This window comes from Vanessa tameamea, chromosome 18, assembly GCF_037043105.1.
Source record: "Vanessa tameamea isolate UH-Manoa-2023 chromosome 18, ilVanTame1 primary haplotype, whole genome shotgun sequence".
Lineage (NCBI taxonomy): Eukaryota > Metazoa > Arthropoda > Insecta > Lepidoptera > Nymphalidae > Vanessa > Vanessa tameamea.
In genome coordinates, this window is record NC_087326.1 from 6,314,201 (window position 1) to 6,338,587 (window position 24,387).

General features: G+C 30.3%; 3 protein-coding genes across 4 annotated transcripts in view; 1 reads left to right on the plus strand and 2 right to left on the minus strand.

Annotated features, from left to right (window-relative positions):
* The window catches only part of Prosalpha3 (Proteasome alpha3 subunit), a 248,723-nt gene that overhangs the window by 30,298 nt on the left and 194,038 nt on the right, over positions 1–24,387 (minus strand). The window lies entirely within an intron of this gene.
* On the plus strand, positions 9,168–18,862 carry LOC113397451 (RING finger protein nhl-1-like). The gene is made up of 9 exons (XM_026635799.2): positions 9,168–9,380; positions 12,036–12,160; positions 13,650–13,912; positions 14,714–14,833; positions 15,025–15,240; positions 15,974–16,188; positions 16,470–16,696; positions 17,275–17,441; positions 18,255–18,862. The coding sequence occupies exons 1-9, from the start codon at positions 9,199–9,201 to the stop codon at positions 18,729–18,731; spliced, it is 1,992 nt and encodes a 663-aa protein (XP_026491584.2). The 5' UTR covers positions 9,168–9,198; the 3' UTR covers positions 18,732–18,862.
* LOC113397462 (ras-related protein Rab-43) lies at positions 22,154–23,946 on the minus strand. Its single transcript, XM_026635829.2, has 4 exons — positions 23,646–23,946; positions 23,485–23,569; positions 22,678–22,934; positions 22,154–22,518 (listed from the first exon to the last, which is right to left on the minus strand). The coding sequence occupies exons 1-4, from the start codon at positions 23,853–23,855 to the stop codon at positions 22,417–22,419; spliced, it is 654 nt and encodes a 217-aa protein (XP_026491614.1). The 5' UTR covers positions 23,856–23,946; the 3' UTR covers positions 22,154–22,416.

Sequence of the window (24,387 nt, forward strand, 5' to 3'; positions counted from 1 at the left end):
ATTGCAATTTAACGCCTTAAATGTCTTAAACTTTCCATTAAATCATTGCGATTCAAATTCAGATGCAAGCGGAAATTTAAACCAAGCACCCAATGAAAGATCATATAAATAATACATTTTACAGCTCATTGTTGTGTTAATTAACTATTTAGCCCACATACAGGGGAAATGTTAGGATTTGCGTGCATTTTGTCACGAACGATATGCGTGGCACAAATGTTTTAAGTCATATATCTACAAAATTACGACTTTACAAATACTTACAAATAAATAGAAACTGATTGTTCCGTTATAATTATATTTACCGCAACTACAACGCAAAAAGAGTAATGCGATTACGTTGAATGTTACCAGTTAAAGTTTATTAAAAAAAAAAGTCTGGCCATGAGTATAACCATTGCAATATAAAATAATATTATAACAGAACGCTTTTCTTGATTTTTTTTCCAGTATTGAATTTATGAAAAACTACATTGGTCTTGGTACTCCTACACATATTAAATAATAAATTCATGTTAATTATTATTATTACGATTTTTTTTGCTACTTGTTTTTTTTTTAAATGTGGCGTGTGTTATGCTGTGTAATGCTCTTTATGCTCAAATTATTCTGCCAGTGACGCGTATGGTGCTTTATTAACTACTATGAATAGAAATTATATCTGAATTATGTGTATCAAAAAATAAAACTTGAAATTATTAATTCATATAAATATATAAGGTAATCTGACATTCAGTTGTCATTTTCTATTGTGCTTGAAAAACTAGTGATGTGTGATCAGATCGATAATTCTTATTTGAATTATATCAAATTTAAATTTTTCCTAGGTAGGCAATAATATTTTGTATTGTAATAATAGGTCGCAATTTTTCTGTTACATTTTTAATTTTGAGTCGTTGGTGGTAATGTTGGTCAATTATTTGATTTGTAACTTGGACCTAAACGATGAATGAAACTTTCTAAGAAATCAATTAAACAAATGAGATTCCCACTTAACATAAAGACCTTAAGACGTGCTTTACATTCTCTTATTTCTGTATATAGCACAGTATGTAGTTTAAATTCATGTCATGTTCAATTCATAGGCGAGATGAAACGACTTGATATGGGAAACCGCCAATTTGATGTATCTAACAAGACGTTGTATGATAGGCGTAAAAAGTTTGCACTGAAATAAGCCAAAATATCAATTTGCAAAATATATTAATAATCTGTATTTTACTTTCAATTTAAAATATTTTTAATACGATGTTGTGGAAGGTAAATATTATTTGGGATGAATGTGATATTACAAGAGGAGCTTAAGATATTAATGTAGGTTCTAAAGCAAAAAGACGACAAAACAAAATGGGCGACGTAAATAATGGGGTATGTTTAAAATGAAAGAGTCATATTTGATTCAAGATTCGGATTTATATTAATAAGTAAAGATAGAAAAGAATCAAAAAGAATGATGTAGATGTAGATCCAGGATTGGCTACAAAGGAACCTCTCGACAGCATAGAAACGATTTTTTGTTGTTGCTTGTTTTTTCTTAATAATGCATTTATGAAATGTAGTATTCAACGTTTGGTAATTCTATTTATCCTGTATTTCCTGTCATACAGTTTCCCAAATCTCATGTATTTTAATGAAAGCAAATTGAGAGGTAGACATGTAGCCGACTGTACAATCGTCATATACAATCGACTTACGGATCTACAGTCTTATCATATGTACGAGGAAATAATTGTAGAGCAAACCATTATCCGCACTGCAAAATATGAAACCTTAACTGCCTTGAAAATATTAACTTTCTCTCGACGCGTAGTATTTTTTTATGTCTGAATTTTCACAAAATAACGGAAGTATTAAGTGGGCTTTACTTGAAAAAAGTACCAACTTATAATATTAACTAAATTTTGTCCACTATATGTACGTTTCAATAATTTTAAAGTATTCGTTGGCGTGTTACATTATTTTATAATTTTCGTTGCAGAATATAGTTTCATTACCCAACTTGATCAAAATTACTAGTATTTTTCGACCAAGGAAGGAAACAAAAAGTGTTCGATCCTAAATTAAATCAATGAAGTAAAATGTCATTTACTTGCAGGAGAATATATAAAAACCAACATGTGAATGCCGTTCCCCAACCAACCTGTGTATGTCGTTCAAGACACCAAATTACTTTTATGGAAGCGATCGAGTAGCATCAGCTATCATTGATTATATCGTTTAGCATTTAAGCGCTCCAACCATCCCTTTTATTTGCCCATTCCACCAACGAAATAAATTCTCAAGTAGTTGGCGCCAGGCTGGCCGTAAAAGGCTGCCAAATCCTATTACATGCAGTGCTAATAAACAAAAATTTTAACAAAAAAAACCGACTTCAAATAAAACACTATTCCAAAACAAATATGCACTAAAAAGTAAAAAAAATTATTGCTTATTCTTCTACAACTTAATAATCAACTACCACGCGAGAAGATGGTGGGTACCTACCCAGTTAGATTTAACTCAACACATACCTATGAATAACAAAACAATGATCAAAATATTTTTTACAGTTCTCGTAAGTAAAATGAAATGTAAATATTAGAATACTCAAAAGTCGATTTACGATAGTATAATGTAGTTACAATTGTTGTTAGATTTGGTGTCGGTGTTAGAAAAAAAAATACAAATGAATTGAAAACCTCCTCCTTTTATGCAGTCGGTTAAAAACTTGAAACGCAAACGATTAATTAATTATTAATAAAGTTGACAATGCACAATACTTAAGTCAATTTAATATTCCTTTAAGCACACAGTCAAAGTGGATTATATCTAGAATAGCCACTAACACAATATTTCGTTATTTTTTTATAATCATCGATACAAACATTTATATATATACATAGAGTTAATTAAAAATATACGACATTCCTTTGGTTTGTTAGTTAACCTCTGTACCACGATCGGCCACGATAATTTATCAATCCATATATCAATCCAAATATACTTTATTCAAGTAGGCTTTTACAAGCACCTTTGAATCGTCATTTAACAAGTCAAGCTACCACCGGTTCGGAATGTAGATTCTACCGAGAAGAACCGGCAAGAAACTCAGTAGTTACTCTTTTTCAATATCTAAAAATACAGTCATGTTAGTTAAATACAATTATATATGTATGTTATGTCTCCTGCCTGGATATGCCTTCTTTACCAATGTATTTTTTACAATTTACTTGAATCTATGAAACGGAAAAGTTAAAAATGTCTGCGTAGATAGATACGTAAATAGAAGCGGATACCATGCCCCAAGAATGATTTATTGACTTGGCGGAGTCGGAAACTTGGCGTTCTAAGCTTATCCTTACTTCTTGTGCACATACAATGATTATCACTGATTTTATCAAAGTGATCAATGCTACTGTGAATATACATAATATTGTTGTAAATATACTGTGACGCAACAGTCAGTATTCCTACTTTGTCAAAAACATCCCGAAGAGAGTCTCTAGCTCCAAGATTATAAATAGACCGGATTGCTCTCTTTTGTAAAATAAAAACAGATTCAATATCTGCAGCATTACCCCAAAGTAATATGCCATATGACATAATACTGTGAAAATAACCAAAATATACTAGACGAGTGGTATTAATATCAGTTAGCTGTATAACTTTTCTAACCGCGTATGCTGCGGAGCTGAGTCTTCCTGTCAGGTATGATAAATGAGGAATCCACTGAAGTTCGGAATCCTATGCTATTCCCAAAAAGACCGTAGTATCGGCTAGACATCAAGACGGCCACCATTTAAAGATATATTATAATTTTGCTTTCTAACATTGGGTAAGGTAGGGTAAGGTAGAGTAATATATTGTAGCTTAAGGGCTGTCTTGGCTAGTTCTTATATGTTCATAAACACAAATTGTAGTTTGTGTTTATAATAACAAATTATAACTCAGAACATCTAAGAAGAATGGAGGACAGCTCAGTATTGCTTAGTTAGTATTAACGTACATTAAGAGCTGCGATGGTCCAGTCACTAGAAAACATGAATCTTAACCAGATATTGCGAGTTCACATCCAGACAAGTACCATTGAATTTTTGCGTGCTTAATTTGTGTTTATAATTCATTTGTAACAGGCTATAATATAATTCGTATATAAGAACTAGCCACGTCAGACCTTAGGCAACAATATATTATCCTAATTTATAAGAAGAAATTATATTTTATGTAGTTATAAATAAATTTCAGGAAGGACCATTGAACTTGGCACCCATTTAGATCTCACTTCTTTTGTCGTTGAAGTCAACAACCAAGGTATATATCATAATATTGGACTTGGCTCTCATTTTTACATTTATGTTTTTGATGGGATATCACTCCTTTTTGTATATAAATTATTAGTAGGTACTTATTAATAACATAATTAATACCAAATGGTTTTTGTTAAACTATTCTATTTTCTTACGTTTACGGGGTATAATTATCTTTTTTGTGATACGTTCTATATTTTCTAGTACCTCTGAAATGCTCCAATGTATTGCCCATTCGGTGTCCGGATTTTTTACGCGTTTTCTGTTGTGCCTTGATTTGACTTGGACCTAAATTGATAAGATGTACTCCATCTAATGTTTTAACTCTGGAGAGGCCAACGTAAGCCTGCTCTTTACTAAATATAGAGGAGCCTATGTCAAGAAGAGCACTGTCAAGGCGAAGGCCTTGTGATTTGTGGATAGTAGTAGAATATTTTAAGCAAATAGAGAATTGTTTCCTTTGAACATATACATTAGTTAATATCTGAAACTTGGTTTTGCTCCTCGCTCCTATCCCGCTGCTCCGGCGTCGCGTCGCGCGCCATGTACCGAAATGCCTATTATTATTATTTTTTAAAGTATAATGATTTTACACCATTGATGTGCGCTAAATGCCAGTTAATAGCGTAATAAATACGAAAGTCGACTATACTCATAAATACTAAAACGGAAATATTTGGATTATAAAAAATTAAGGGTGGTATTCAACTCGTTATATATTCACGTGAAGACCTTAAAATCCACATTAAGATCGGCTGTCATAAGTTTTGATTGCTGGTTCTTACATATTTTTTTTTTCAGTTATTACAGGAACTAAGTATATAAGTGTTCTTAATAGACCCAATAAAATGAAAAATTATAATAAAATGATAAAAATTTACCAGTTTCAGATTTTTGCCTTTGTATTGGCCTAATTATCTACCTGCATGCCAAATTTGAACTTTCTAGGTCACCTGGAAGTTGGTTATAGTTTTGATCTATAGGTCAGTCAGTGATAAAAATGACGATTTCTAGACGTTAATATCTAAATAACCGTTTGAGATGCGTTTATGAAATTTGAAACACATATGTATCTCGCGAGTCTCAATATATGAGCCAAATTTGACACGTTTATGTCAAATAGTTTTTGAGTTATGAGGAGGTCAAAAGTGGCTCCAAATGGTTCGTGTAATATTACACACGGTGCTGCTCGCCAGTTCTGTTACTTGAACTTGGCTGACACGCTACCGCGTGTTTAGATGTTTGTCTTAGCATAATCGAAGAATAGAAACCTGAGCTCACAGTGCATATAAGACTTTATTCATCCATGTACCAAAATTAGTCGTATAAGTAATATACCATATACATAGATGCAACTTTTCTAACACAGATCTCTTCCATACTTAAACTTATGCTTTTATTACGTCATTTAAGTACAACTTTAACTCTTCATTCATAACTTAACACGCGGTTGCTTTGAAACGTTAATAACATAAGTATACAATAACGTAGTATAATGATATACCAGAAATGTTAGAATCGTTTGTAAACAAACTCGACGCAAAGTGCATTAGTTATATATTATGGCCGTCGTCCCGCCTAAATAATCACCATTACAATTGCACGCTGAGAATGTAAAGTATCCTATGTACGTCTAACTAAGAATATGTTGTTTATATAAAGATTATAAGGTGATGTTCTCGAATAATCTACCGCCAAATAATTATGTAATTGATGTTGGTGATGATTTTAAATTTCGAGTAGTCATTTTATTGGCAATCTTAATGATAGCTATTTTGTTTACAATGATTAATTAAACTATTTGTCATTTATAAAAATGTACTTATTTAAATTTATCATTTTTAATAATACGGTCACAGGTTCATCCGTAACCCTAACCGAAACTATCGAATGTCCGAAATAAAATTCTATCCGTAAACATAACCGATAAAAAAATTAAGTATTATAATTTAGTTTTTTCATAATATTATAGTTAAACAGAGTAGCTAATTGTACTTTCAAGCTATTAGTTTATTTTCTAACCTAACCTAACTAAATAGTAGCCTACAAATAAAGTCAAATTAATTTATTGTGATTTTTTATTTTACAATTTCTTAGTAATTTAATATCCGCTAATATTCATATCCAGATCCGAAATGAGATATCCATAACATAAAATATTAAAAATATTAAGTAATAAAATAAAAATAAAACACCGGACGGACATCACAGACGCAAAATTGTGTACAAATACCAACAAAGGTTAAATTTACATTTCAATTTCATCGTTAAATGTATTACAAATATATGAAAGAATATGAATCTCTCACGTAGTATACAACACAGACACAATATCTACGTATTTTTACCTCATACCATATAGTTCATATTTTTGGCCATATTATGAACTTTTTACAAGTTTTACTGCATCGATTCGTATGTAATCACTGTATAAGTATACTTTAATTGACAAGACGAATACTCGTTCAACCTGATTTGGACGCTCTTTGCGTAACACGGTTACTACAGCACATCCCTCACGATAAAAACAATTGGGGTTATCGCGGCAAAGAAATTGAAATATGTACTTGATTTTGTAAGGATAGCAAAATATCTTTTATCTGATTATATTACTCATAAGTTTGAATTTAACAAAAAAGTTATTGTTCAGTTCGCAAATTTTAATATAACATATTAATTCTGTACAGCTTTTGTGATATTAAGTCATTAGTGGGAGGAACCCGACGTGACGGAGGCGCGAGAGCTCGTGCGGTACTGGACAGTATTTGGACATTGCAGCGTGACTTTATTATTTCTAAGTACCCTAAGTTACTCCTTATTACATCGGCTATCTACCAGTGAAATTCCGTCAAAATCGGTCCAGCCGTTCCAGAGATTAGCCGGAACAGACAGACAAAAATTGTAAAAAAATATTATTTTGATAATATATGTACCGTGTGTAAATACATATGCATTTAGTAAAAAGCGGTTATTTTAATATTACAAACATACACTCCAATTTTATTATATGTATATAGATAAACACAGTCTGTTATTAAGTAGTCTGGTGTCAAGTAATCTTTCAACTTACTGGACATACTTAAATATTAATTGGGATAGAATGGACTAGAATATTTTATAAACAAGAATTTTAATATTTCTATAAAGCTTAAAAACTACTAAATAACTCGATAAATGTCAGCTTATCGTTCATTCCTAACAGTTTCATTCGTAAAATAAGGAAATACAATATGCCAGAAATAACGGATTACGATTTGTGTCCTTACACGTGACGGTATAAAATGAAATCAAATAAAATATGGCAACCTAAAAGCCTACATCTTCTTACTTTCTCGAAAACACTATATTTATAATTCATGGTTTGAAAATGACCAAAGAGTTCGGAATTTTTATTTAATATTAATTTCCCTGAAAATATTTCTTCTCTTTACTATGGCAACATCAATATGTATAATTTCACGGTTCTCTTGGGATTAATTACTTCACTGTTTACTTCAATATGATAATTAATTTTGAACTTCTCAATATTATACAAATCGAATAATTATAAATTTAAAATAACACTTATGTTATATACATAACTTACTGAATTTTGGAGCAATATGGCAAAATTTCACCATTTTGCTCACAGAAATAAACTACAGCTTTCCAAGTAGAGGTAGTACGACGTTTACAGTCTGCAAATGCATTGAAAATTATAAGCGATTTAAATCGTTTTGAAACTGCGTAGGTAATATTTTACAATTATTTTAAAAGAAGAAGTTACAGATTAATAATGCTAGCTTCTATAAATCTATACTAGCCATCGTGGTTTCCTTATACTTGATTTTGATTTTCTTATTATTAATATTTAGAATTAAAGTTTTAGGATTAATACTTTGCAATAAGTGTAATGATACTATATTAAGTGTTAAACGTCGATTCATAATTTGGCTTTATTTAAGAATAATTCTTAATTTTATTAAATACTCGACAAAACAATACTTAATTCAGCGTCTAGTAAAAAAACTTTTAGGTGATCAATAAATTCATATGAATATTAAATAAGCTTCAGTTTTACCTAAATAAATGGTAAATAATATGAAAGAGTCCTATATAGTTCAGATTTTATTATATTTTAAATGATTTTATTTTAAAATAGTTTTAAGACACGTCTTGACCGAAAAAAAACAGCATAATTATTAAACATGAAAATCTAGAAATCATTAGGGCACAAAAACGCTCCCTAGGGTTTTTATACCACTGAAAATATTTATGACTTTTCTAAGACACTTTATAAAAACATGAAATGATCCACAAAATACGAAATATTCCTTTATAATTAATTACAGATTTATGATAGTATTTATTTATGCATGGAAGGAACGAAGTCGTAACGTGACACGTTACGATGTCGTGACGTCAATTTTTAAAATATTAAAAGTTGATTTCCAGGAATACGACTCTATAAAAATTCACTCCGTATCTCACTCGTGAAATCATGACTAATGACTTATGGTGATACGCCATTTTGATACGTGTATCCTATAAATTTAATAATTATTGATACCAAAGTACCATACAAATTCTGACATTTCACGTCCGTGATCTGCAGTCAGTTTTGGGCTTCTTACTGTAGAATAACCCTAGAGGATACGACTTCGTAACGTGTTTATATTGTGTGCTAGCTTTGGGTAAAAGAGGTAACAATATACAATTATTATTGCAATTTATTATCAATGAATTAAAATCATTTTACACTTAAAAGTAAACAATTGGTACTGAATATGTCTTAGTACGAAATTTCCTAATCTTATCAAAATTAACAAAGTAATCAAAACTTAAAATCTATAAATAATCTGATAAGGTTATTATTATAACTGATACGATAGATTCAGTATTTATTAATCAGTGATACCAGGTAGTTATCATAATGGCGGAAAAAGTGAAAAAGTTTTTTAATATAAAGAGGTTGAACAGTCAAAGAGGTTTTAATGACCTAACACCTTCTCCTACTTTAGAGCCTCAAACCAGCCCACCGACTTTTAAACAAGCCATGCAAAATTCGTCTAAAACCAATAATAATTCTTCTACAACGAATTTGATACCCAGGAAGTGAGTTGATACCAAGTTTACATTTAACACACAACAATATCACAAAGTTTATTAATCAAAATTAATTTCGGAGTGTTTAGACGAATGATTTATTAATAATTTGAAACCGCTTTTTAATTATAAGAAAACTTATCTACTTATACTTATATAATGAAACATTTCTACAAAAAAATATCACTGGTAGAAAGTTACATTATTAACATTTTTTTTTATTAATATATACACCAGCACTAGGCCGGGGCGGATCGCAAGTTAAAAATGTGTATTTGTTAAAGCAATAGGTTAACATCATCAGTAACAAATCTAAATCTAAGTTCTAAAACGAAAACACGGTGAATTTCATATAAAATATTATTAATTTCATTGTTCGTTGAGTTACTGGTGTTCGCGGTTTTGTGTAAATTCATTTTCTCGAAAGTCTTAATTAAAAAAAATACTATAATCAAGAATTATTTCATTTTGTTTATAAAAATAAGTTAGATTTGCTTTTCGAAATCGTAAAGAAACGACGTCAACGGCTCTTTACCTACTCGTATCTCAAAAACGAACAGTAACTGATGTACAATAATGATTCCTTAAATACTAGCACTTAGTATTAAAACGTATACCATACTAAAAGTATACTCGAATAAAGATTATTTCGAGATTTGACTAACCAAAATTTTGTATAAAAAATTCCCATCACAAATAAATAAAAAATAAAAAGTTCGATGTACTAAAATTGTGTTTAAGTTAACAAAAGGAGTCCGTAATCAATATCCGTAAAAATTTTGAATGCAAATCTCGAATTCGAACTTGGCAACACACAATGTAAAAAACTGTTCATGTGTATGGATGGAAATAAATTTAACTGTAATGACCAAGTTTCGACAACGTTGGCTGAGCTCTTGTTTTGTATATTCAAATTGCGCACGCACGCACATAGTATGTAAAATGTCATATATGTAAGTCGTAGTCTATTTTAATTTCGCTAAACTAAGAACTAGCAGAAAAACATAAAAAAAAATGACGGCAGATGTGTAACATCGAAATTGATAGTAATTGAAAGCATTTATACCAAATTAAAAAAACAATGCTTTTATTTTTTATAAAATATATGAGTGGTCGCGTAAATGTGCCACCATGTGGTAGCCACCGCCAAGCTCATTGACGCCGTAAACAATATTAATCATTCCATATATTATCGCCAATGCGTATACAACCTAGGAACTAAAATCGTCAGTTATGTAAGACGTCCCTTGTGCCTGTAATTACACTGGCTCACTCAGGGCGTGTCAAACCGGTATACAACAATAATATGAATTGCTGTTTGGCGATAGAATATGTAAATTATGAGTGGTCGGTACCACATTACACTAGAGTACATTGTCAATATAATGTAATATAACGTATGGCAGTACTATTATTAATAATATATGTGGTGATTATAATAATAGATCGTTATAGTTTATAGTTCTTAAGATCGTTTGTAATAAAATTTGTGTAAACAATTATTGGACAGGTGTTAGGTGGCCTTTGTCAGTTTACCTATATGCTATATCTCTTTCACATTTCATCAAAATCCTCCTAGACGCTTTTATAGACTGAACGACATACATACAAACATATAAACTTTCACATTTATCGTAAGATATATATAAGAAGGATTATTTTTTGTGTGAAAAATAACTCTATCGTATTTTTTCTATTTAAAGGTTTTATATGTAATACTATATTGTCTTAAATCGGAGCCGAAGAGCTTTAAACATTTTTGTACATTTACATAACGGGTTAGCTCGCTACTGACACACACAAGCCATCCATTTTTTTTATTAAACAATGCAATTTGTAACTACTTTATTAAAACTATATGCGTTATTACAATTGTATACATTTGTACTAGTAAATGGGGAGACTTTCTGTAATACCTTACTGAAAAACTACTAATCAATATTCATACAACTCATGTACTTAGATGGAACGCGTTTCGCAGAAACTTTTAATATGATATAAATATACAAATAAACAATTTCTTTCGTTTATAATTTAGATTTCAAGTGACAAGAGAAACATTCATAAAGTTGGACTTCACATCGACTTCAGATAGTTTTGAATATTATAAACAACTTATAAAAAAAAAACTATTGTAACTCAATTGTGTATTGACTGATTATTTTTAAATTGATTTAATTTTTATCGATGTAAAATTTTAAGTTACATATTTAATAAATATTTCAATATTGAATATATTCCTACGTTAATATAGAAGTAGTAATAACTAAACGAAATTTAAACAATACTTATTAATTTAAAACTTTTTAATTTACAATGAGCACAGGTATACAAATCAAACTGTACCGAGTGTTGTTATTATTATATTATTGCTATACATTTGGTAAGCTATTACGAAATGTAATTTTGTTTTTTCGTGCGATAATGTATCTACTGTTAGTTGTCCTACTGAAAATAAAATAATATAAAATTACTATCTAATCTTATATTCAGTACATATTCCATTTTAAATATTAAAATTATATAAAACTAGTAATCTCTCGTATTATAAATTTAAAAAACTAAAACCATACTTCGAAAACCTATTTTTCGCTGATAATAAATAGTGTTAAAACGCTATTATTTCATTATTATATTTGAATGTTTTTTTTTTTTTAATTATAGAATGTCTGCGGGCGGCATCAAAGAACTCGTGCAATGCTCTTTGTGTCTGGAAGTACTCAGCGAACCAAAAATGTTGCCATGTCAACATACATTTTGTTTTACATGTCTCAAAACATATGTGTCAGGTTCGTATTTAGACTTTTTTCTTTTTATGGCTTCTGCTTCTGTTCACAATAATTCCACGTCTGCGCGAGTGTATTTGCGTGTGCGCGTTTATCTGCGTGCGTGCGAATGTGATACCTACGGAAAGGCAGTGATGACATAATACATGTTAGACATAGTATCGATATTTAGCATTCATATTATTTTTATTTTTTTATTCACCAAGAGGATAAAGTTGAAGATACACGTTATCATATGATAATTAACATTAATTTAAATAAAATGATAACATTAATTTAAATAAAATGATAACATTAATTTAAATAAAAGTAAAGTACTTACTAAAAATTTTTTTTAGTAAATTATCTGCTTAATTAAATTAAATAATGACTGACTGACATACAACAATGCCTAAACCAGTGAGATAAAATGTCGCGTGTCACGAAGAGTTCCTACTGAAACGTAAGTGCTCACCTAAGAAAAGATTTTAAAAAAATCCTTGAGTTCATCACCCCAGATGATGTAAACTTTTAGTCGTGGTAGTTTACATTCTTATATACGCCTTTTTCACTGTTTGAAATATGTAAATCGGTGTTTAGGCATCTGATTACGAGAAAAATCTTGAAAGAAGAAAAGAAGAAGGTTTAAAAATGCATCATCTCTAAGGGTGAAATTTGAGGTGGGTTACGCAGATAGTGTGCTGTAACTGACCATAAAATGATTATAAGCTTATCAAAAAAACTAATATTTAAGAAAAACTGATGGGTTCCTGAATAAAAATCCAGTGCTGGGGTATCCCATCGGACACACGGCCAGTAATATAAAAAAATCACAAGACTATACAAAATTAGGCCAAATTCAAAAGAACGATGAGCTTACTAAAGAGTGACCCTCTTTCTGTTAGCTTCATCAGATCAGATCATGGTACCAAACTATGTATTTAATTAGAATAAAATATGCTTTCAGTTTGAAATCAAAACGTCATTATAAATATGTAGCCTAAAATCGAAATTCTAATTTATAAAGGTTGGTACTGATTTGTTAGATTAACAAGGAAAAATGTTTCCATAGATTAAGACAAAATTGTGTTTGTGATAAAATATTTTCTTCGAATTTGCTATGAATATAGATAGGAATTACGGAAACAAATAATAAAAAAGCTTAAATGGTTTATTAATAATAGTCTTCCTATAAAGATGTCCTTTAAAACAATATATGTATTTCTGTGTAAATCTTTTATTTTTTGTTATTTTAATAATGCATATTTTTATTATTTATTGATTTATCATAACTGACACTCAGTTATGATAAATCAATAAATAATAAAAATATTATTTAATTACGTTAAAATATTTTTTAATTACGTAAATTTTAAGACGATTCGCAAAACATATTCCGAAATTAACCAGCTTCTCAATAACGGATAGAAATGTTATAAAAATTTGGATAAGTGTACATAAACTTTTTTATTTAATAATAAATCAATTAATGTTTAAATGTAATTAATTACAGATTTACCGGTTATTTCGTGTCCCATCTGTCGTACTAGAATACAAATTCACGGACCGAGCTTTGTAGAAGATTTACCATCGAATCTTTACATAGATACATTATTGTCTATGATCGGTGTGAGTGTCACCCCGAAGACGGAAACACCCCCAGTCACACCAACGAATATGAGTTCTGTTGAATTGTTTGCTGCTGGTATAAGATGTAGCCACTGCAGGTCCATGTGTGATAATTCCGATATGTCCTCGTGCGAACATTGTAAACAGGTAGGTATGTTTAGTAATATTACGTCATTTAAAAACAAAAAAAAAATACTTTTCTGGCATATCATTCTTACTGCTTAGTATAGTTAAGTCACAATACCGCAGTGATTTGAGCTGGTCCTTTTATATCGGAAATTACGCAAAATCAATAAACAAGATAAGATACTTCTGGGTACATGTATCTTTATTATCATTAGACTAATGTTATCAATGCAAAAGTTACTATGTTTGTTGTTACCTTATCGCGACTGAACTATTAAATTGAAAAAAATAAACTTTACATAGAGAAATCGATGAATAAGAATCAGGGCATCAAAAATGACATCGAAAAAGGAAAAAACCATAACGATGAGAAAAATAGACACTGACGGGAACCACACCGTAACTATATTTATGGCAACGAAGCCTAGTAATAAATAGTCTTATTAATTCGACAGTCAATGCTCGACACCATCGTCTAATATTATAATCCAATTTGATTCGTTCTTTTGATGGTTACATCATTTTAATCTTATGACCATTGAAATCAATTTCGCTTTAGGAGATCCACTTTCTGATATTTTAAGATCGAGTTCTATGTCTAATTTGAGTTTTGGATACTTGGGTCATACCTACATCTTTCACATTAAATATATGTAAACATAAATCGTATAAATTCAATCGATCTAAGCATTTTAGTGTTCGGTAATATTCGATCAGACCCAATAAATATGTTTCTGCATCACCGAATATTAATAATAAGTAAACGAGATTCGTTGCAACTTCAAATACTGGTTATATCGTCTGTTTATTTATGCCTTTTAGAACTATTGCCGTGTTTGTTGGTCGCAACATTTGGAAGACATGCGTTCACAATTGGGATCAATCTTGAAAGAATTGAATTCAGCGGCAAATAGATTAGACCATAAAACGGAACATCACAAGGTATTTTAGTTGACTAACAAACTGTATTTGTCTAGCAAAACGAATTATCGTGCTATATACCTAATTATATGTTATCCTTATGTTGATTACTGATTGCTAACGATAATTTATATAATAACCCGTTACGCATTTAATAACGGATGAGATCTGCGTTTTTACGACACTGCAAAGAAATAATACCAAATTTTCAGGACCGTTGCGATCGAATTATAGAACAAATAAACGTTACAGCAGAGGAGAAGATAAATGCTATTCTGGAAGCCAAAATGGAGTTGTTAAAAGAAGCAAAAAACTTAAAAAATATTGGAGATATGTCCGCATTAGCTCTGAAATCGTCTTTGAATGAGGCTTGTCTAGTAGCAACTAATGCTATGGACGTTACCCGGAATACCAGCGATCGTGAAAAGGTAATAATTTTTACGTAACTGGATGTTGTGTCTGGTCGCGAGTTTGAGTAACCGAAACCAACAATTTTCATGGCGAAATTAAATGGCGAAAATATCATATTTTCGACATTTACCGATACCGAACGTCTATCTTGTCATAAAATGAAAATCAAGTAAAGTCATTTATGTTTTATTGAAATATTCGCTAAACAGCTAGTTTACCTAAATGAAAATGTCGAGCCTCTTATAAAGACTTGTCATTTGAGTCAATTACACAACCGTATTATAAGACCGGAACTTGATTAAAAAATATGATCTCCTACATATACTTTATTTAAGATAATCTCAAAATTTACCCAACTTTTAAATATTAGTAGCAAATGGTTTTTCTTTCTGATATAGGTAGGCGGACGGGTAAATGGGCTACCCGCTGATAAGTGGTCATCACCACCCATAGACAGGCGTTGTTAGAAATAATAACCATTCCTTACATCGCTAATGCGCCACCAACCTTGGGAACTAAGATGTTTGTCCCATGTGTCTGTAGTTACACTGGCACACTCATCCTACAAATTGGAACACTACAACACTGAGTACTGCTGTTTGGTGGTAGAATATCCGATGAGTGGGTGGTACCTTCCCAGACGGGCCTGCACAAAACCTTAACATCTCGTAAATAAAGATATATGTATACAATAAAATAAATATAATATACTATGAATGCGCCAAAACCATATGAGATTATTTTGTATAGGTGATAACTTTTATGAACTTACATGAAAACACACTACAACTGTTGTCGGAAGTTTCCAAATGGGATTCAGATAAATTTGCATTCGACAAAGAGAACTTCAGCATTGAATCAGATACTACAACTCCATGTGACGCGGAATCAGACGATCCTGTACCTGAGGCTGCCAAACAGTATGACCCAATGGAAAGTGAGGGAAGTCTGATACTTCATTACAGGTAAGAATTAATTAGGTAATATGAAAGATAACCTATTTTACAAAAATGTTCGCTATTATTGTCAATAGATAAATCACAATTTTAATTTTTTTACATTAAGAAAAAATATCTAGATATCTCGTTCTGCTACGTAACCTTCGTTTAAGACTATTTTATTCGTAATCCATGATACGGCGTGGTTGATGCATTAGTAACCGTTCGCTACACGAAGCCGTATCTGTAATTCTTCATCCATATAAAATAGACTATGGAGTTTAAATAAAAAATACCAACTTTTCAAGATCCCGCAACTTCGATCCCCATTATATTTGGCGGAAAACATCACGCCCTGCAGGAATAGGGGTGAGTCCTTGGAATAATCACCTCTACATCTGTGGGATGGACAGCCACTGTGTGCTGGTAGTAGAACGGACACAGGCCAAGATTGTCACCAGACTGTCTTGTGATGAGATGCTTTGTCCAGTACAGATTGCCTTCATGAAGAGCCTGGGCGAGATTTATGTTACAGGTAGATATTTTTAACTGATTAAAATACAAACTCACGTGCCTTTTACAATGTGTAGTAGAAAAAAATACCAACGATAAATAGTTGAACCACAGAAATAATATAAAAAAAAATACTAATCTAAAATTAAATAATTTTATAATCTTCGAGAAGCATGTCAATATAAATTCCATCGATGTCTTAGGACTTAGATAACATAATTTGTTTATTTGATTGCTTCTGATTCTACTTTTAATTCTTATAAGAAACAGGGGGCCAATTGTACTATCGTATAGCGGTTATGGTACGTTTTCGATTCTATTCCGATCCAATTTCGACTATTACTGACAAAAAATAAAACTCAGCTTAATTATAACTGCTTAATCTACTTATTTATATTAGTTATGATATGATCCCGATTATATTCCGATCCAACATCGACCGAACCGCAACGGTATTGTGTTAGTAGAATAGGAAAATGGACGAACGGCTACGATTACGTTTCGATTGCGATAAAGTAGCAATTTATTTGTAGAATTGGAAATTAGCGATCTTTTTTTCCGTATCTTTAAATAGATTATATTGAAAATGTTTTATTACAGATAAATGGAAACATTGTATCCATGTGTTTTCCAAAGACGGTGATTATGTAAGATCTATCGGTCAGAAAGGAAGTCGCGGGGGTATGTTCCGTTCACCGGAAGGGATCGCCACAGATAATGCAAATCATCATATTTACGTCGTTGATACCGGAAATGATCGAGTACAGGTGCGTTAAAGTTCATTTAACAGTGTATATTTTTAAGTTACCTACAAATTATATGTTACTACTATAAATATATTCAGTCACGAAGGCGCGCTCTTCCACGCAAAATAATTCTCAGTTTGCGTTTGTATGTGTAAACGACGGTCGTACTTACAAGATGTATTAGTATGCATAAGGCGATTAGTCATCTCGATAATCAGAGTATAGACAGCAAAAAAAAATATAAACAAATATATTAGATTTTATTTGTTAAGTTTATTTTATTCAAACGCCGATCTATACACTAGTTAGGTTTATCCATTAGTTAATCCACGATAATTAATTATTTCCTGAACCCATTTAAGTACGCTTTAGGTTGTCAATCAGTTTATTACTAAAATGAAAGTATAATTACGTTAAAAAATTATACGCCACATAACAATTTCAGCTCTCTGTGTGCATTAGGCATATTTCAGATGGTATGTATTAAATTGTACCAGTTGTGTTGCGTGCGTATTGGTCGTCTCACAACATCAACATTCCATTCGACACGCTCAGAAACCATCCGTCTACTTTTTAAACATATTTTCTTATTATATTAGCTTAATCGACGCTAAAGTTATACTTACTTATAAATAATTTTCTGCTCGACGGAATGGAAGACGTCGGTACCATACTGTCGGCTAAAATTCTACTATAGGTGCAGTAAACCATGCCCTTAACAGATTGTCTTTTACCCAATAGTAGGCACATGTACGGACAGTCACTGACAAATTTCTAAGACACTTCTTACTTCTGGTAAAAATTCATCCTGAATTAAATTTTAAAATCCACCAGGTAATCGATGCTGATGGCAAATTCTTGGATCAATACGGAGTAGCTACAAAACCACAAGCAATACTAACATCGAGCCTATGGGAGACAAAAGATATGATCTGTACAGAATTCAATGCACCAACCGCTATCGCCATCACAAACGATCGCGTTATCATATTAGATAGTGGAAACCGTAGAGTCAAAGTGTATAACAAGCAAGACAAGAATAAGATCTTGGAGTTCGGCTCGTTGGGTCAGAGAAAGGGGCAGTTCAGACAGCCAGAAGTTCTAGCTGTTGATCCAATGGGTTTTATCCTTGTAGGAGATTCGGGTAATTGCAGGGTCCAAGTTTTCAAGCCTAGCGGTCAATTGGTAAGAGTATTTGGAAGACTCGGCACAGATCCTGGGAAGTTTGGGTGGATTTCTGGTTTACATGTCACTAAGCAATTAGATATTATTGTCAGCGATGCAAAGAATCATAGTGTAAATTTCTTCTAGTTAGTCTAATAAAGCATGTATATTTTAATAGAAGTGTACATATGAAAACAAAAGAATGTCAGTTTTTTAAGTAAATTTATAAATGCAGCAAGAACTGACAGGGAAACTGATTTTACTTGATACGACTAAAACTATCGTTATTTTTTCCCTGTATGTTTAAAGACGTTGCGAAAACGTCATATCGTGGATATCGACATTGCTCATTATTAAAACTCACGTCCCACATTGCGCGGTACGAAATTGTTGATACCAAGCCGTGTGAATTGCCGCACTTAACACTTTTTTCCTGTTATAGTTGGAACAGAGTATACGTAACATGTAACGTATTAACCCTTAGTCCTATCAAATAAGTGAAATAAGTATTTTTATACATTATAAATAACATATATATTGTTAGTTTTATTTAATACATTTAAAATAAAATATATTATGTATACCAACAATAAATTATTTTGATCAGTAAATCAATCGTTAATTTTTTGGCATATTGTATTCTAATGGAAAGAGTGAGTATTAACAAACTTTAAATTTACATATAACATACAATTTGCTAATAGCTCTGATATATTGAGCTCTACAGACAGTTCTTGATTAATATATCTTTATTTATAATACGATATATATAACGGCTTCCCCGACATTCGAATCGCCTGTTTTGACGAACACATAACCAATACCATAGATTACAGAGATTTATCCAATGATATAACGTCAAAGTTGTTTGTTTAATTTAGTGTCGAATGCTTTAATCATATCTACTTTAATTCTACTTACAAAGTTCTGAAGACAACAATCGAAGAATTAAATTATTTTTTACGTGCACAACAATGAATTGGGACCAAATTAATATGTAGAGATATATGTATATTTTTTTAAACGTTATTACTGATATATTTATTTCTTATTTGTTTAATATTTATTTATGTTCTTTGCGTGTAATTAATTTAAGGAAGATAGACGTATAACTAGGCTGCTTGATGGTCACGTTTGCCCATAAATTCTCATAGAGAAATAAAAATATTACATACACCATCAAAGCACCGGTAATATATTTCTCTATGAACACGGTAATAATTGTCGACAGGGTGGTATACACCCAGATCACGGGCCAACACAAAGCCCTACCAGTAATTTGTTCCGATATGGATTAGGGTATACGTAATAACAGAAACGCATTGATTGAAAACAATTTCATTTATAACCATTTTATTACATCACTGGTTTACAAAAAAAAAATAAAGATACTTTAGACATTAAGTTGTTAAATCTTAAAAATAAATAAAAATTAGATTCTTGGAACAGATCCGTTTTATTTATTTGAATATACCTAATAATTTAAAATTAAAAGGTTTATGTTATGGCTTCCAATTCCCAAAAGTATTTTTAAAAATCAAAATAATATAAGCTATCCTTTTCATCTTTCACGTCTAAGTGCGCTATAATAGGTGATTTTTTGTCGCAAATTTCTCCCTTCGAAATAATCTCTACAATTTTTTTTTCCATTAATTTTAAGAATAAGGCCATTGAAAGTGTAGTAAATATACAATTACGTAAATGTAAAAAAAAAAACAAATGATATTATATATGATATATTCATAGTCAAAGTGCGTTATTTTAAAGGCCTAAAGATCAAATTAAATGTTATTACAGAATAGGTATGCCGACGGGCAATTGGCCGATCATAGAGCCTTAGTGATATTAACTACTACCACCAAAACCAACAACCTTGGGAACTAAGACTAAAATCCACTCATCACATATTCTATGGTTTGGTAAAATGTTTAAGTATTATCTACCCAGACGGGCGTGCACAAAGCCCCACCACCAAGTAAAGTTTAATTTAATTGCATATTAATATTGCTTTACTATTATAATTAATTTTATTAAACTGGATAAACGTAAATCGACAAATGCATTAGGTATTTTTTACCGAACTTTAGTCCGAGTTAGAATTTGGTTTAATCTGAATTTGATCCATCAGTTGAGACCAAATAAAAAAAAATGAATGATAAAGTGAGCGACTGAGGGCATTAAATATGATTTTTTATGAATAAAATATGAATTACCGTTAAAAGAAACGCACTTTAACTATGAATGGTCTTGTATCAATTAATCTCTATAAATTAAAAGGTTACATACAACGTATATTAATGTAGAAAAAATAAATCTAATAAATGAAGTAAAGAAACAGAGATTACCTATTTTTTTTTTTAATTTAAAAATGTAAATATGGCGAATCAGTCTCGACTAGGTGGTACAAATATTTATCTATAATTATTTACACTATCGAAACTGACTTCTATCAAGACTTTATTTAGTGTCACTTAAAAACTAATGAGAATTCCTTTATCGTTACAAAATATAATAATACTTTAAGTCTTACTAAAATATTCAATAATGGAATTGTGACATTTAAAGAAAAAATTAAATTATAAATATAATATTTAAAAATATAACCTCAAATTTCTTAATTTTATTCAACAGTGTTAGCAACTTTACAAAAATAAATCAACAATATGTAATACGGATTTATATATTAGTAAATAAATAATAGAAATAAAATAACTGATTATTCAAAATTTAATCTATTTTTTATTCACATTTTAAGTAATACTACAAAATAAGATTTGCTCGAAATATCTCAAATACGATACAATTACGGCCGTTGCTAAACAAGTATCTTTGAGGTTGCTAACACTAAATTCACCACCATATCTATTATTATTATTATTATTATTAAATCGTGTTACAAAGCTAAATATTCAAAATGAAGCTCATTTTAGTTAAAATTAGATTTATGTTAATAATATAAACAGGAGGTAGTCTTAATTGCTCAATTTCATAGGTTTTAAAAGTGTATTGGTGCAAGAGTATTTAAAAAAACTAAAATTGGTACATTTTTATGAAATATGTAGCTTTTTGATCAATATATTATATGTAAAAATGTTGCAAATAGAGCAGTGAAGTTGGCTTAGCCACTCTATAAATTCCTTGTGTTCCATTCCTTTTGTTGTAAACAAGATACATTCAACAATAGATACAATTGTTTAAATTAATAATAGTATTGTCAGATGCATGTCAGAGTTAGGATTGTTTATATAATTTGTTATTGCTAGTTGGTATTGTAATAAAATGTATTATTGGTTGATTGATTTTACCCTGTCTCACAAATCTTTGCAACAACCTTGCATATATTTATGATACATTTAAATATGATTTAATATACTGAAAAAGCTACATATATTATAAAAAACAGATGCATTATTTTGATACCTATTTTGGTCGACATTTTTTTATTTAATTCTTTTAATATAATTGGGCTTTTTTTTAATGATCCATTCCTAAGTACCACATATGTTTGACAAGACTTCAAAATAAATTTAAAAGATTTTTTTTATAACAATTAAATTAATAAAATGATCTTTTGTCACAAAAATATGTGATTTTTCATTAGTCATAATCAAAATTATAGACAAAAATAGAGATTCATTTAAGCACCTATATTTAACAGCACCATACTTGGTACATAATTCATTATAATAAAGAGTTTAACCAGTGATTTGTGACAAATATTTATATCATCATAGCCAAAAATTAATGGCAGAATAAAAATATATTTGGTGTTATACAGGCCGCTAATAAAAAATTATGAACAAATGGCATATTTTCTATTAATCTATATAATCTAAGAAGATCTACAAGGCTGGCACCTACTTACTGGATGACTTTCACCAAGCACAACTGAATCTGATTCAGCTGGCGGGCCTTCACTATTATCATGTTGCCGCTGGAAAAAAAAAATAGTTTTTATATGTCTCAAATATTAGTTATTTTTTTGAAAATTATATAATTTTTGATACAGAAGTACTACAGTAATATTACCTCTTTTTAAAACCTAGCCTTGAATGTAAGATAAATAAGTAAAAAACATTAATTTTATGCTTACCTTCAGTTCAGTTGCTAAACTGCGAAAAGTATCCTCAACATTTGTGTTATCTTTAGCTGAAGTCTCCATCACAAACATAATTTCAGGGATATAGCGACAAAATGACTTTGGCTCATCTGGCTCAACTTCACGTTGATCAGTCAAATCACACTTGTTTCCAATTAATGAAACTATAACATTGGATGATGTGTATCTTCTAACTTCTTCAATCCACTTTTGCAAAGATAGAAATGTTGATCTCTTAGTAATATCGTACACTGGAAAAAAAATTGGAAATATTATAGTATAATTCACATTAATAAATGTGACATATTTTATTTGTTCTTTAGCTGATAAGTATTGGGCCAATATCTATGAAACCTATACCAGAACAAGCAGCGACTTTTGGAGATTTTAGTATATAATTCAAGGAAGCCAATCTGCCGATGAGTTTTATTTATTATTGAATAATTTATTCATATTCTACTCTCATGTAACAAATCCTTGTAATTGTTAACTGAAGCTTAACACTCTGTTATGTAATAAGTTTATTAGATTTGAATCAGCTATATATCCACTTACATGAGTCATTAGAAACTTTGCTTTCTTTACTTCCAGCATTTGCAATAGATCCTATTTCTCAATAAGGTACATTTATCCCCATGATGGGGCACATTACCTAATAATGTATATTAATGTATTATTAGCCCCACGTCATATTATCCTATTTTCTATATATTTGTGTAATCAAATAAAATAGATGCAAATTATTATTGTAAGTTGAATCAAAAAATAAAGCTATAGTAGATAGCATATTACACAACGTACCTATAATTACTCCATTCGCAGACCGATAATAACTTTGTGTTATCGTTCTAAATCTTTCCTGTCCAGCAGTGTCCCATATCTGAAGCTAATTTATTTTATTAGAAATTAATGAACTTATCGATCTGCAAGCTCTCTAATAATTAATTATTTACAATACAAACCTTGACCTTCTTTCCGTCCACTATCAAAGTTTTCATTGAAAAGTCTACGCCTATTGTATTACCGTGTCTTTCTATGAAATTACCGGATTTCAATCGTTGCACAATACATGTTTTACCCGTGCCACAGTCACCGATAAGAACTATTTTAAATAAATAATCAAATTGTTCATCTGGAACACTCATGAGAGTGTTAGGATTACGATTAGTCATGACTATTTTATTGTGATAAAATTTACAAAGATTTATGTTTACGTTGTTCACTTGACAATCATTTCTCAAATATTGTTAAATGTTAAATCTTTGACGTTTAACTCAATATTGCTAGAGTTTAAATGTATGTATGTAATTAATTAATATTTATGTATAGTGATTGGAACACAATACGAATGTGTTAGAAAATAATAATTCCTTGCACTAAAGATTTGAAACTATCTAAACTGATGGTGAAAAACAAAATATACCTGAGATAATCTGTTACACCGATTGATTTATTCAAGTTTTATCGCACGATATTCCCATTTCCTATTAACCATAACACGTTCGTTATGTAAACACTAAGAATATTATAAATATTAAACACAAAAAAATTGTTATTTGTTGTTAAAGTAATAAATACTGCGGTGAAATGTCGTGTTCAAATATATATATATATATTTTTAATTCTTAGTATTTTATTTAGTAAAATTTTTCTATAAATGAATATACAGAATTATTCTAAATATTAGTAATAAATTTTAATTAG